The 14497-nt window shown below is 40.8% G+C and overlaps 1 protein-coding gene across 1 annotated transcript in view; it reads right to left on the bottom strand.

Moving 5' to 3' along the window:
* ZNRF2 (zinc and ring finger 2) overlaps positions 1-14497 on the bottom strand; it is an 82379-nt gene that overhangs the window by 35899 nt on the left and 31983 nt on the right. Inside the window, exon 2 of the mRNA XM_019497765.2 lies at positions 2010-2105. Within this exon, the coding sequence (XP_019353310.2) occupies positions 2010-2105 (96 nt within the window). The remainder of the gene's footprint in view (positions 1-2009; positions 2106-14497) is intronic.

Below are 14497 nucleotides of genomic sequence, written 5' to 3'. Positions count from 1 at the left end.
TCCAAGGATGGAGAGACCATAACCTCTCTGGGTAACCTGTTCCAGTGCTTTACTACCCTTCTAATGTAAATGTTTTTCCCAATAGCTAACCTAAACTTCCCTTGCTGCAACTTGAGACCGACCGTTGCTCCTTGTTTTGACATCTGCCACCACTGAGAACAGTTTAGCTCCATCTTCTTTCAAACCCCTCTTCAGATAGTTGAAGGCTGCTATTAAATCCCCTCTCAGTCTTCTCTTCTCCAGACTAAATAAACCCAGTTCTCTAAGCCTGTCCTCAGAAGTCATGTGCCCCAGCCCCCAAACCTTTTTCATTGCACTCTGCTAGACTCTCTCCAATTTGTCAAATCTTTTCGGGGGGGGCGGGCCACAAAACTGAACACAGTACTCCAGATGTGGCCTCACCAGTGCTGAAGAGAGGGGAAGAATCGCATCCCTTGATCTGCTGGCAACGCTACTACCAATGCAGCCCAGTATGCCGTGAGCCTTCTTTACAACAAGAGCCCACTGTTGGCTCATATTCAGCTTATTGTCCATTGTAACCCCCAGGTCCTTTTCTGCAGAGCTGCTGCCCAGCCATTCAGTCCTCAGCCTGTCAGCGCATGGGATTGTTCTGTCCTAAGTGCAGGACTTTGCACTTATCTTTATTGAACCTCATGAGCTTTCTTCTGTTCCAATCCTCCAATTTGTCTAGGTCAGGGGTTTTCAACCTTTTTTAATAAGTGTGCTCCAGGGGTAGGGGGGCAGCAAGCAGCTGAACACCAAGCGGAGGGGACAGGGGCGGGGTGGGCAAGCAGCGAGATGCAGAGCTGGGGAGTGGCGAGTGGTGGAGCGGTGGCAGTGCAGCATCTGTGTGGCCCTGCTCCCATGAGGCAGCGGTGCAGGGTGGCACTATTCCATCCTCGTCCACCCCTGCGTACCCCCGGGACCTTCCAAAGTACCCCCAGGGGTATGCATACCCCTGGTTGAAACCCCTTGTCTAGGTCACTCTGAATCCTAACCCTACCCTCCAGTGTATCTGTTACTCCCCCATCTTGGTGTCATTTGCGAACTTGCTAAGAGTGCATTCTATCCCATCTTCCAGGTCACTGATGGAAGATACTGAACAAAACAGGCCCCAGGATCAAACCTTGGAGCACTCCACTTGATACTTGCTGCCAACTAGACATTGAGCCACTGACTACTATCCTCTGAGCACAATGCACCCTGCCAGTTTTCGATCCATCTTACAGACCACTCATCCATTCCATACTTCCTTAGTTTGCCTGAGAGAATGTTATGGAAGATTGTATCAAAAGCCTTGCTAAAGTCAAGGTATACCACATCCACTGGTCTCCCCGCATTCACAGAGCCAGTCATCTTATCATAGAAGTCCACCAGGTTGGTCAGGCATGACTTGCCCTTGGTGAATCCATGTTGATTGTTCCTAATCAACTTGTTCTCCTCCAAGTGCTTAGAAATGGATTTTTTGAGAACCTGCTCCATGATTTTTCCAGGGGCTGAAGTGAGGCTGAGGTGAGGCTCAGGTCTGTCGGAACTACAACTGAGGTCTGTAGTTCCCTGGATCCTCCCTTTTCCATTTCTTAAATATGGGCACTATATTCGCCCTTTTCCAACTGCCTGGGAATCCTAATGTGCAGTAGTGTTGCATGGCAGGAAGCATGACACGACACTGCTGTGCAGTAGTCATGAGCCACTGTGCAGTTAGCATCATGAAAAGTTGTTCCACAGCACAACTGCGCAGTAACTCTGATTACTGCGCAGTCAGCGTCTCTCAGACGCAGCCACTGTGTATGCTATACAAACATTTCATAATTAAATCTGTAAAAATCATGCATTTTTCTAATGGATTCTGCTGTAAAGTTAAACCATACATACATGAAAAACTTTCCTCTCAAATTATAGTCTTCGCATAGTCGATTAGTTATAAGTGTCTCAAATGGTTAAACAAAAATGATTACTTCAGTTGGGACTTAAAACAAAAAGACATTCTTAGCTTATTTCTTTCTTACCATTGTAGGTTATCCTTGGCTTCGTCAAACACATCACAAGATGCAAATCCATTTCATCTGATGATACAAACTTTGAACATACAGGGCACTTGAATCCTATAAAAAATAAACATGTATAAATATATATATATGCATATCTCAATTGATCAGGGAGACTAACATTCTATATTTGTTCTAAAGCCAATTATTTTTAAATGCATTAAAAACAAAGCGGCAGCTTTTCTGGAATGAATCTCTCTGATGCTTACTCATCTCTGTTTGAACCCACATTCAAAAAGAACACCCTTTTTGGAGAACAGTTTTGTGCTCAGCAACCCTAATATACAATTTCCAAGATTCCATACATCTCTTTTCTGGGCAATAACAGGTGGGTACAAGTCACTGAAGACACAAAGTTATAGCTTCAAAAAAGTTAAATCCCATGTCAAAATCAGACCCAAATTGTATATAATTCTTATCTCCTCCGCACACTGCCACCCCTGGCATGGTAATGCAGCTGTTGAATTCTTTCTGGACCACCCAATTAAGCATTTCCAAAAAAAAATTTTTTTTAAATGACAGGCAGTAGGGAACATCTTATCCTACAGGAGCTGCAAAGAAAATTAAAAAGCTAGAAAGAATGCAGTCACTAAAATCTGACCCTGGACAAGAGCTCCAAGGTAAACTTCATGTTTACAAAGAATGCCATGGAACTGAGGAACATATAAGGACCCCCGTTTTACGTTTCATTCACTAAACTTCTTCAGCAGTAGAGAATCTCTTAACACCCTGGGTTTATATTAACTCAAAGGTGTCATCTCATCTACTAATGCACTAGCATTGCTTCCTCTTGCACTGCATTTTTTTCTACTCCTCTCATTGAAGTACTAACTGGGCATAACCCTGCTTAGTTTGTGAGGTCACAGCCTGAGGCGATACAAAGAAAAGGATAATGAGAGAGTCTGGACTTGGATGTAACTGCATAATATGCATGACACTGCTTAGTTCTGTCATTTCTGTGATTGCTAGTAGCCTTCCAGTTAAAAAACAAGTCTGGCTGGACAAGTTTTTTTATCCACACCTAAAAGGTTCAAGAGGCAGACTGGTTTTTGCTCTACAGAGCAGTTTATGCATCATGGGGTGCATCTACACATGCAATTAAGGCAAAGAAATAAACTCTGGTTCATGATGGAGTTATTGCTCCTGGGCTGGCAAGAGGAGGGGGGAAAAATATGGTGGAAAAAGCCCTGCGTCATACCTTCACATACAAGGAAACTGCCTGAAATACTTTGTCTATCTTTGATCTGCTGCTAAAAGCAGCATGTGCTCAGTAATGGGAATATATAATACTATATAATATATATTAATTTATATCTATAATGTTAAAAATTATAATTACTATTATGACGTTGATTAAATGCAGCAGCCAACACGCGACCTATATAGGCAAACATGCTGATAGGAACCATGTGTGTGTCCATGTACATACATGGGCGCAGCTCAAAAAAAGAAAAAAAAGCTGGGCAGGTATTCCCTCCACAGGGAACTGGCCTGGTATTGTACTAGCACGTGGATTCTTTGCAAAGAGGAGGGGGCGTATATCTGGAGTACACACATACTGAGCAGGGATGAACTGTCAGGTCACCATGGCTTGAAAAGGTGTTGACTCTGATGAGACCCAGCCCAGCGAACTATGTGGTAAATCATGAGCCTTTTGGCTTTGGACTAATACGATGCAAATTGTATTCTAAGTAGGTACAAAAGTGCTGCTTAAAAGTTTGTTCATGAAGTACCTGTGCTAAAACTTGCAGCAGTCTCAAAAGAAGTAAAATGCATCAATTCTGAATGAATTAAGTCTATGGGTACTATATATAAATTGCTATAGTATAGACAGAATCTAATTTCAATATACAGAATAATATATACATTTATATTTATAATGCTAATAATTATATAATGTGAATATATAAATATATATTACTGGGTTTTTGGTTGTAGCTGTGTTGTCCTAAGGCAGGGGTGGGCAAAATACAGCCCCCGGGTTGGACACAGCCCACCAGGCCATTCTATCCAGCCCGCGGGGCCCCTAAAAAATTTAGAAAATTAATATTTATTTGCCCCTGGCTCCTGTCAAAGATGACAGGAGACAGGGGCAGTAGGACCCAGGGAAAGCCCCAGCAGGGCCTAACAGGGGCTTCTGGCCTGGGACCATAGGGCTCTTCAGGGCTGTGCCAGCACAGGAAATTCAGGTAAAGGGGGGAGGGGAGAGGGGGAGAACTGCGGGGATCGCCCCAATCCTTGGGGCCAGGCCGGCTCCTGCTGAGCCCCACAGTACAGCCATGCAGCCAGGAGCCGGAAGGTGGATGGGAAAGCGGGGGCAGGGGCAGTGGAAGCGAGGGGGAACACGGGGCCTCTGCTGGTGTCCCGGGGTCCGCACCAGCGGGGTTCAGAGCAGGGCAGCAGGAGCACAGGGTGTGGGCTGACAGTGGTCTGTGGAGCTGGGCTGGGCTGCACCAGCAGGGAGAATGGGGAGCTGACCTGGCTGCTGCCAGGCAGTGTTTGATGCAGCCACCCACCCAGAGCCTACGCCATGCTAGGCTGTGGTGCAGCTGCTTCACTGCCACTTCTGTGCTGCCCTACGTGGCAGCAGTGGCTATGTGGAGCCACAGGGCGATTGTGCCTGAAAGCTTGCTAAAAACTTATTTCCAACTACTCAGTTAGTCTATACAGGAGTAAGACTTTATTTTGAGCGATTATGCAATTGCCTCTATATACACTACTCAAAAAATAAAACCAGGACAACCATTTTTCTTAAGTAAAATTAAAATATTATAGTAGATATTTTTAATATACATTTTTATCTATAATTTGTTATCTTCTGAAAGATTGTGTGTATGCAACAGCTCACCAAAACTCATTAAGTGGCCCGCCAGCCAAAATTATTGCCCACCCTGCTTTAACTATACATACATCAGGGGCCTAAATCTAGGTCTCTGCTATCAGAGGACCATATTTAGTAATTACTTTCATTAAGCGAATTAAGATCTATCACATCAGTATTTAGGTATTTTGCCCTTATTATTACCATTAGAAAACTTTTCCAGAACATCACTATTTCCATTACTAGGCCCAGCCAGCTTGTGGACAATTTATACCCATTTGTTCTTGGGCCAACCTTACCTTTTAACTAAAACAGCTCTTCTTCCTCTCTGGCACCTATCCATCTCCCCCTGCCACCTCCCCCCACCATATTTATGTAGAGCAATAAAATCCCAGATTTTAAAAGAACATGTTTAAAAATAAACACCTAACATCTCTTAAATTTTATTTTGCAAAATTATCTTTACTGCATGATTTATATATATGTACTGAGCCCATTTCTTCAGTTCTTAGTCAAGTTGAAATCATTTATTTCTGTAGAACATGCATCTTTCTCCCAGATTTTTCTGCCATCAAACACTTCCAATTTCAAATGCAAGTACAATAGCTGTTAATCAACCCACCAGCCACTAATTTTTTTCCGTCCCTCATCACATTTTTTCCTCTTTAAAAATCTGAATAACTAAACCCTAATAACATTTGCTATCCATTTTTGCCCTAAAATCCCATCCTGTATGCCCTGCTATTTAACAGTAACTTCCTTGGGCCGAAATTGATCTCCTTCAAAATATTCTATCCCTATTTCCCTCTTATTTTCATGGATGTGAAAAAGACATCTCTCTCTTTCTACTATGCATTTTATTCTGTCATCATGTCCCTCTCTGGAGAAACTTGTATTAACTTCTTTCCTAGTAAAATTCCAAAAGTGATTCTTTGCACCTCTCTGATTACAACTTCCCAAAACCATTCCTTAAGCTTCACGCCTCACCTTCTGGACACTGACAACTTATTGTTAGTGTTAACCATTAGCAGCATTTTTAGAAGGAAAAATGACCAAATACAGATCATCTTCATTAGTTTACAAAGAAAAGGATCATCATCATTATCAAGTCTTGAATACTTCATGGAGTTTTATACCAAATATTACTCTGGCAAAGTCTTCCTAATTTGGAGGGGTTTAGTATCACTGCAATTTAATTTGACAGATCCTACAGCATGTATTTTAGACAGGTCTTTACTGCAATTTGTTTTCACCCACATTTTGACACTTACTGAACAATTAAGGATAAGACATAAGTTCAGAAGCAGATGAGTTTTAGAATGCCCTTTTAATGATTCTACCAATTTTGAGCAAACAAAACTATCTGGGAAAGAGGCAACATAGTTGAAAAAGGACAAAAATTGAATGTGAATAGTTAAGTGTTTGACTGTGAGTCTAACAATAACCAGAATTGAAATAAAGTCTACAGAAGCCAAAACTATAATCAAGTTAAAAAAAAAAAAAAAAAAAAGAATTAGCCAAACTTAAGCTGCTCTAGGGATGGAATCTCATGTAGAAAACGTGTTTTACCCTATGAATGCAGGTAATGCGGGGTTTCACCAAGGATGGATTGCTCTAAAAATGCCCTGCTTCTTATAGTCTTCGTATAAAGAAACAGTTATTTGCCACCGTCAGAGAAAGGTGTTTGGGCTATACATCATGACTCAACGTGGCAGATCTTATGTTCTTGGTGCTCAGTCTGCTGGAGCAGAGGACAGAAACTAGAGAGTATGAAAAACTTTGAGCTAGTACTCCACCCACCCCTTCCTGTTTTTCAGAGAGGAGAACAAGACAGGAAAAAGTAGCTGAGGAGATTAAGAAGGGGTTCCTCACCAATATAGCTGCTGCTTCTTGCTGCATAGGGGGAAAACAAACAAAGAAAAACCCCACCAAAAAGTTCACTGTTTTTGCAAGCTATGTTTGGAATGAGACTAAACTCCTGAAAGTTTTTTAAAAAGATACAAATTCTTATATAAATAGATTCTGCAACAAAAATTGTGTTCTGCCACCTTCCCTCAGTTCAAAGGCAGTCCTTCCATGACTCACAAGTTATTAATAACTCTTCTGCAAGAACAAAAGCTCTGTTAGTGCTATTGCATAGTAAACCCAACAATAACATGTATTGTCAATGTTTGCTTTATCACCACCTCAAAGAAAGATTCCGATAACCTTAAGAAAGTTTCACATAAAATCTAAGTAATTGCCAACGAAGCAATGAAATACAAGTTCAAATAGGCTTGGCCTTCAAATGACTTTCTATACTACATTTCTTTGGCTGCTAACAGACATCCACTTAAAGGTGCAATGGGATCTGATATCCAATCCCAACAACTGATATCCAATCCCAACCTTCTGCCATGCCATACACAGGGGGACCACACCAAGACTGGTCCCAGACCCAGCCAAAGAAAACAAAAAAAACAAATCAGCTGATTGTTGGCTGATGGGACCGCACCAGGGTTGTGGGACACCTTGGTGTAATCCTAACCTTGCCACACATTCAATTTAAGACTAATCTGAAACCAGGCACAGAAATATTACACATTTTATATATTATTTCTGTGCTATCCTTAATTCCCTAAACACCTGGCCAGATTACTATTTAAGATATCAGACTAATTGTGTCCTAAGTGTAATGACTGCCAGGAGCTATACATAAATAGTGTAAATGGAGATACACTGGGGCAACAAAGATGAAATGACAATCTCTTGCAGCTGTGCTAAACAAATGCATTGTTAGCAATGATTATAGCTTCTCTGTAGTAATGATATTCTTAGAATCTCAGTTAAAACTGAGTTTCAGAAAGACACAATAGTCGTTTTAAATAAAGCTAAATGCTAAGCACTACACACCTCTAAGAAGATAAAAAAAATGTTAAACCATTAAGAATATTATCTAAGCACATATATGGTCACTACATGCCCACACAATATACCTATGAAGCAGGGAAATGTTGCTTTTATATTAAGAGGAAAAGCAATATGACAAGTTTGGAGCTGCGTGGCAGTTAGGTATTGAAGCCAGCTCACCAGAATACCAGTCGCAAGCTGTCATTCCTTCCAGTATCAGACCCTCCCACCACTGTGTGAGATGCCAAGTAAAAGCCAAGAGAGGTGCCCCCCACTGCTTTTTTCCACCTCGGGAAGGAATTAATTCTGCACCTTAGAAAATAGGACCAACTTGATCCAATACATACCTCATTCTAGTGAAAATAATCAACCGTGTAAACAAGGTACTCACAAGCCTGGAAAAAATACAAAGCCAAGAGCAAAGAGGCAGACCAACAACAGAAAGCAAACCCTTTACTGTAATACCTGTCTTGGTGCCAGACTGCTGTGCATGCCTCCACATTGTTTTGCCAACTTCACCCCTCTGGCAGCATCCTTCTGGTTCTACCAAACTTTTGCTGCCAATTCAATACCTTGGCTATGCACTATTAAATATGCTCCATATACGGTTTTTTGGGGTTTTGTTTTGTTTTTTTAAATAATAGGATCTGCCATCTACAAGTCTTTAAGTGTAACTTTACTCAGAAATATTGGACCCCTATGTGTTTGCTAACATTGTAGCCTTTATTGTGGAATACCTATTTTTGTGGGGGTAAACAAGGCAAAAGACGCAATGAAATTATGTTCAGATAGCACCATGATAGGTGCCACAGAAAATGTACATTGTAATACTAAGAGAAATACTAAAGAAATACAAGACCTCTGCAACATGGATTTGCATGTTCAATTACTGTTTAATACTGATCAAGGGTAATCCATGAACAAGCCCAGGACGACAGAGAGTATGATGGCTCAACCAGGTCAAGATTCATAGATGTTAGGGTCGGAAGGGACCTCAATAGATCATCGAGTCCAACCCCCTGCATAGGCAGGAAAGAGTGCTGGGTCTAGATGACCCCAGCTAGATACTCATCTAACCTCCTCTTGAAGACACCCAGGGTAGGGGAGAGCACCACCTCCCTTGGGAGCCCGTTCCAGACCTTGGACACTTGAACTGTGAAGAAGTTCCTCCTAATGTCCAATCTAAATCTGCTCTCTGCTAGCTTGTGGCCATTGTTTCTTGTAACCCCCGGGGGCACCTTGGTGAATAAATACTCACCAATTCCCTTCTGTGCCCCCGTGATGAACTTAAAGTAAATCTCATCCTGAAGGAAAAATCAGCAAGAACATCACAGAATTCAGGCCATTATAGAAGGATTTGTATATCATTTCAAGTTAAATAGGTGACCTATTCCACTATAGGGCTTTTCTACCCATCTGATATTACTACACCTTTGCTTAAGTTTAGAAAATTGTTGCAGATGATTTAATGGTTATTCTTGTAATATTTTTGATAAAAAGTTTGAAAGATGGCTACAGAAAGACAATACTTGTGCGTGGCACAAACAACCTGGAAGCTTCTTACTTATTATAGAAAACAGCAGATTTTCAAAAATATCAAAGACAAATGAGGTCTGTGTCAAGATATGAATTACTACAGAAGGGTAGAAATTAAAAGGAACATTAAGAGGAAATCTAGTCCTGTCCATCCCACCCCCAGGGTATCTATCTATACCACACCTGAAAATTTTTATTTGTTTTTAAAAACCTTTAAGTGAAGGATATTCTACAACCACTGCCTAATACACTGCTAAACTACCCAGACAGTTAGAAAGCATTTCCTAGTATCAAGCTTAAATGTACAAAGTAGGTTGATTTCTTCTTGTCCTACCCCTAGTAGACATGGTGAGCAATCAATTACTGTCCTCTTCATGATGATGTCTTTTTGCACTGGAACACTTATCTGTCCTCAGTCTTCTCTTTTCCAGACAAAACTAACTATTCCTTCAGCCCTTTCCCATTTGCCCTATTGTCTAAATTTGTAACTATTTTTATTGCTCTCGCCCGTTATCTCTGTAACATCTATTTCTCTCTTCATGGAATTGTGTTCAGTTCCAGGCACCATCTCACATGGAGTCCTCACAAGTTCTACACAGAGCCGAGGCATTACCTTTTATATCTTAGATGTTATTCCTGTTAATGCATCTTAGAAGTGCTTTCTAAAAAAATAGCACCACATTATTAATATTCAGTTTGTCAGCCACTATCATCTTCAAGACTGTCTGCAGTACTGCTGCCAAGGCAGTTATTCCCCATTTTGTATACATGCAACTGACTTTTTCTTCCTAAACATAGTACTTGCACTTTTCTAACCGATTTTCAGCTTGTTGGTTTTAGACCCATTTCTTCAATGTATAAAGGTCACTTTCAATTCTGTTTCTGTTCTCCGCAACATGCTTGACAGCTCTCTTAACTTGCCGTCATTTAGAAATTTTATAAGTATTACCTCTATTCCATCTTCCAAAGTGTTGAAGAAAATCCTGAACAGACCTCAAATCAGGGCAGACCCATGTGAGGCCAACCTGAAATGGTTTTAGTGTTAACAGAGAACTACTGATAATTACTTTGACTGAAGCTTGTTAAACATTCGTGCACCCACTTTCAGGATAATATCAGCTGAACCAATTTTCCCTCCTTTACTAATGAGCAAGAAGTTACACAGGACAGTGTCAGAAACCTCACAAAAATATACTATTCCATTAGGTCAGTTATGATATCAAAGAAATTTGACTAGTTTGGCAGGATTTGTTCTTCAAAAATTCAGACTGGCTCTCTTTACCCTTCGCATGCTTATCAATTTATCAATAATTTGTTCCATTATCTTACCAGGCATAGAAGTTAGACTGACAGGTATAAGTCCCCAGATCTTCCTTCCCCACTTTGTAAAGATAGGTATTTTTTACATTCTCTAGTCATCTGGAATCTCACTTCTCCACAGGTTTGCAAAGAGATCAATAATGGTTCAGAGACTCCCTTCAGCTACCTCCTTAAAATACTTCAATCAGGCCTTCCCAACTTAAAACACATCTAACTGTTTAAAATGTTATTTCAAATACAGAGTGGGCTACTGATAACAGATAGGGCTGGGACCTAAAAAGATTAAAGGAATTCATTCCAATTCTGGGTGAGTCAGACCATTATCTTGGGCGAGTCATTTGGCTTCAACAACCCCATCAACTACTTCATAAAATTAAACAAAAAGTTGGTATTCAGTGAAAAGTTACATGCTGTATTAGAACTATTTGACTAAATTGCCTCATGAAACTGAACAGTACAAATAAAAGGGGAGGGTATTTATTTGTCCCCATACACAAGCACAGAACTGTGGCTTCAGAACTGCATTTGGGGAAACTTATCCTTTTAGCATGCACATACATGCAGAGTTCTTTACTAAATCTAAACCTAACTTTCAGACTACCAGAGTAGATATGATGCTGTCTAAATTAAATTCCAAAATACATAAAACCGAGTTTGTAGACCTTCTTTAAAAGTTCACAAAGGATTAAACAAATGTTACTGTGGCCCCATGGGGGCAAGACACAGCCTTGCCATTAGCTTAAGCTACATGGAAAAAAGTTGGGGAAAAGAGAATACATTAGCTCTACACCAACTAGAGGCCTCTTCCACACTGGAGAAAGGCCCAGGAAGGAGGTACTGATCGTCTTTTGCTCCTTTCATATCCCTAGTCCAAAAGAACGGAACATCAGATAAAAAGAGGCTTAATGATTAAATAGATGGAAGGAAATCATCTCCCTAGTTTCCCAAAGAGAAAGAGAAAAATAACAGAAGCTATGGAAAATTCTGCCAAGGCTCCCCAGAACTACAATATGAACCGGTGATATTTACCCTTCCATTCCATAGCACTGTGATTGTGTGTCCATGTTCTAGTTTTTCCCCTTTTATTTGGTGCCCCTCTAAAAGAGAAATTAAACAAATTCTTTGCTGACCACCCGATCAGGCCCTCAACCTTTGGCAGGATAAAGGGGCCTTACAACTGTCTTAAGAGAAGTATCCCTGGAATCCTACAATGAGGCAATCCCATACTGGTACACAGTCTACATGTGCAATTAACGTGCCTGAATTTTCTTCACAGAAAATTCATGCTCATTAAAGCACTCCGGTGCACACGTCTACATGTGCGCTCCTGTCAAGAGCAAATTGCACTCAATAGGATCATCCCAGCTGCTCCTGCTCTGCTCTGTCTCCCTATAGCAGACAAGAGAACCTCCAGGCTTCCCCAGGGGCTGTCAGGGGACACAGGGGCTGGTCCCGATCCCCACGTGGCCAGGAGAGCCATCCCCGCTGGTCAGGGACACTGCCTGCCAGCCACATTGGGATCCTGATCCCCACATGGCTGGCAGGCAGCATCCTACCAAGCCAGAACAGCTCCCCCTGTAGCCCCCTGCTGGCTAGGCTGACCAGGAGCAATTTGGCTCCTGGTCAGTGTCTACACATGCGCTACTGCAAGGTAGCTAGTGTGCTGTTAATCTAGTACCTGTATTTACTGGTACCAGCAAAACAGTGCATTAGCCTAATTTACTGCACAGTGAGACCCACACATGTGTAGACACTGATGCTTTAGTGCTCATTAGTCTAATGCACAGTAAAGCATCTCATGCAGACACACCCAGTTTGATAAACATTACCTTCTCTCTTAAGGCATGAGATTAAGCAAGGACACATTCAGACAGCAGATGCTGCTTTAGGTTTCTACTAGACAGTGTGACCCTAGGATCAGTGGAAGGGAAATATGGCTTAGATCTACCTTGGGTTTGCACCATGCTCCACTCCAAACCACATCCACATAGAATGTGCCAAATATAAGTCTGGTGTAATTAAAGATTAAGCCTTCTAACCACAGCCTTGTATCCTGCAGTCCCTTATCTTAAATACCCATATCAGTCAAGAGAAAAGGAAAAGTTATAGAGAAGTCATCTTTAACGTTCCTAGATAAAAACAAGTTTGAAATAAAACCAGAGAAAGCTATGAAGTCAATTACTAAAGGTAACAAGTTTTCCTAAGTAATCACACCTGTGAAAAGAAAATAGAACTTCTATTACTTTAACTACCTGAAGTCTCCTCACTTCATTAGTTGGCAAAAGTGAAGTTTTTAGTAATGCCCACTGAAAAGCAGCATAATAGTAGACAGTAAAAAGGAAAAAAGTAGGAAAAAATTTTTTTAATAAACAATATTATATCAGCTAGCTAACATCAGTCACATCTCCATATGACCTGCGCCTCAAACTACTTTCCTAAAGATTTTCATTGACAGTTTCACATTTTTGGAAGCTGAGAAAGAGCAAAAACAACTACTGAAGAATAAAAAAGGAATGCCAAAATAAACACCTGTCCCTCCAGGGGAAAGTTGCATGTGGGAAAAACCTGTAAAGTTATTTATTTTTTTCCATCTTTATCCAAAAGATAGGAGAGCAGCTTTGACAAAAAATATTTGGGCTTTCTATGACCCACTATGGAAAAAAAAACAAAACACTCAAAGACCCTTCCTTTCTCAACTCAAAAAAAAATATAAAAAAAATGAGAAGACTGCTTTTAATGCAGGTCAGCCTATAAGGTTACCCATGTTCTATTCATACAGATTGCCTCGCCCCATAACTTTTTATATCGATATGGCTAATGATATTATAGCTGCGTTTGTTGTTGCTTCATCCTTAAACTTTCTTTTTGAATAACCATCCTTGTGCTTTTTGCATAACCCCTCAAATATAAGTCCACAGCACAAGCTTCTCATGGAAAAGATCAGCCTGTAGATTACATAGAACCAATTAAAAGACCAAATAAGAATCTGATACGGAGTTGGTTTTCTTGGTTTTTCTTTTTTCTTTTTTTTAACTTAAAAACAAGACATTTCCTATTTGTAAGAAAATATTCATATCTGAATTATTTAATAAATTCTCACTCTATATGAAAATGTAGCACACTGAAAAATTGCTTGAAAAATCCGCTCACTCCTGTGTCTGTGATAAGTAGACATTTTTCCCTGAATGCCAACAACTTGCAAAGCCTGTGAATTTCCATTTTTTTTAAATGTAGTGCATTGCTTCTACAATTGCACAGATTCACTTCCAAAACAAGATCTAAGGCAATGAAACCATTCCAGTACTACCATCTTCTTTCTTTTTTCTTTTTCTTTTGGGGGGGGGGCAGGGAGGGGCAGAAGGTATACATTATTATTAAAGGAGAGGTATTGGAAGGGTACCATCCATCCCTTCAGCAGTGGTTTACTAAGTGACACCTTTGGACTGCAGAACCTACAGAAATTACTCCACTGCCCTAAAAGAAGGCTGTATGGATAGACAAGGTTCCTGTCACCCCCAAAAGAATCCTGTACACAAAGGTTGGGGGACAGCATTAAGTGGGTGTTCAGAACTCAGCTAGCAGGACATCATTCTTCAGGCCCAATTACTAGCAGAGGACAGACAGGAAGACGCATGGCTTGGGGCACTATATGTTTTTTGGCCTGGTAAACAGGTGGTGGCTGCATAACTTGGAAAATTTGGAGATTTCCTGGAAATTAACTGGTGTTGTGACATACGCATCTGATGAGTTGTGTTACATGTTTTAGTTTCCCTTGCATTCAGCTTATTAGGTCTCTCCCACATTTTAAAATTCCTGAAGTTCTAGCTCCCATTTTCACACCCTCAACTTTCACCTTTCTCTTCTTCTTTGGCTCCCCTTCTCA

This window comes from Alligator mississippiensis, chromosome 5 (genome assembly GCF_030867095.1).
Source record: "Alligator mississippiensis isolate rAllMis1 chromosome 5, rAllMis1, whole genome shotgun sequence".
In the NCBI taxonomy this organism is placed as follows: domain Eukaryota; kingdom Metazoa; phylum Chordata; order Crocodylia; family Alligatoridae; genus Alligator; species Alligator mississippiensis.
This window is presented reverse-complemented; position numbering and strand designations above follow the sequence as displayed.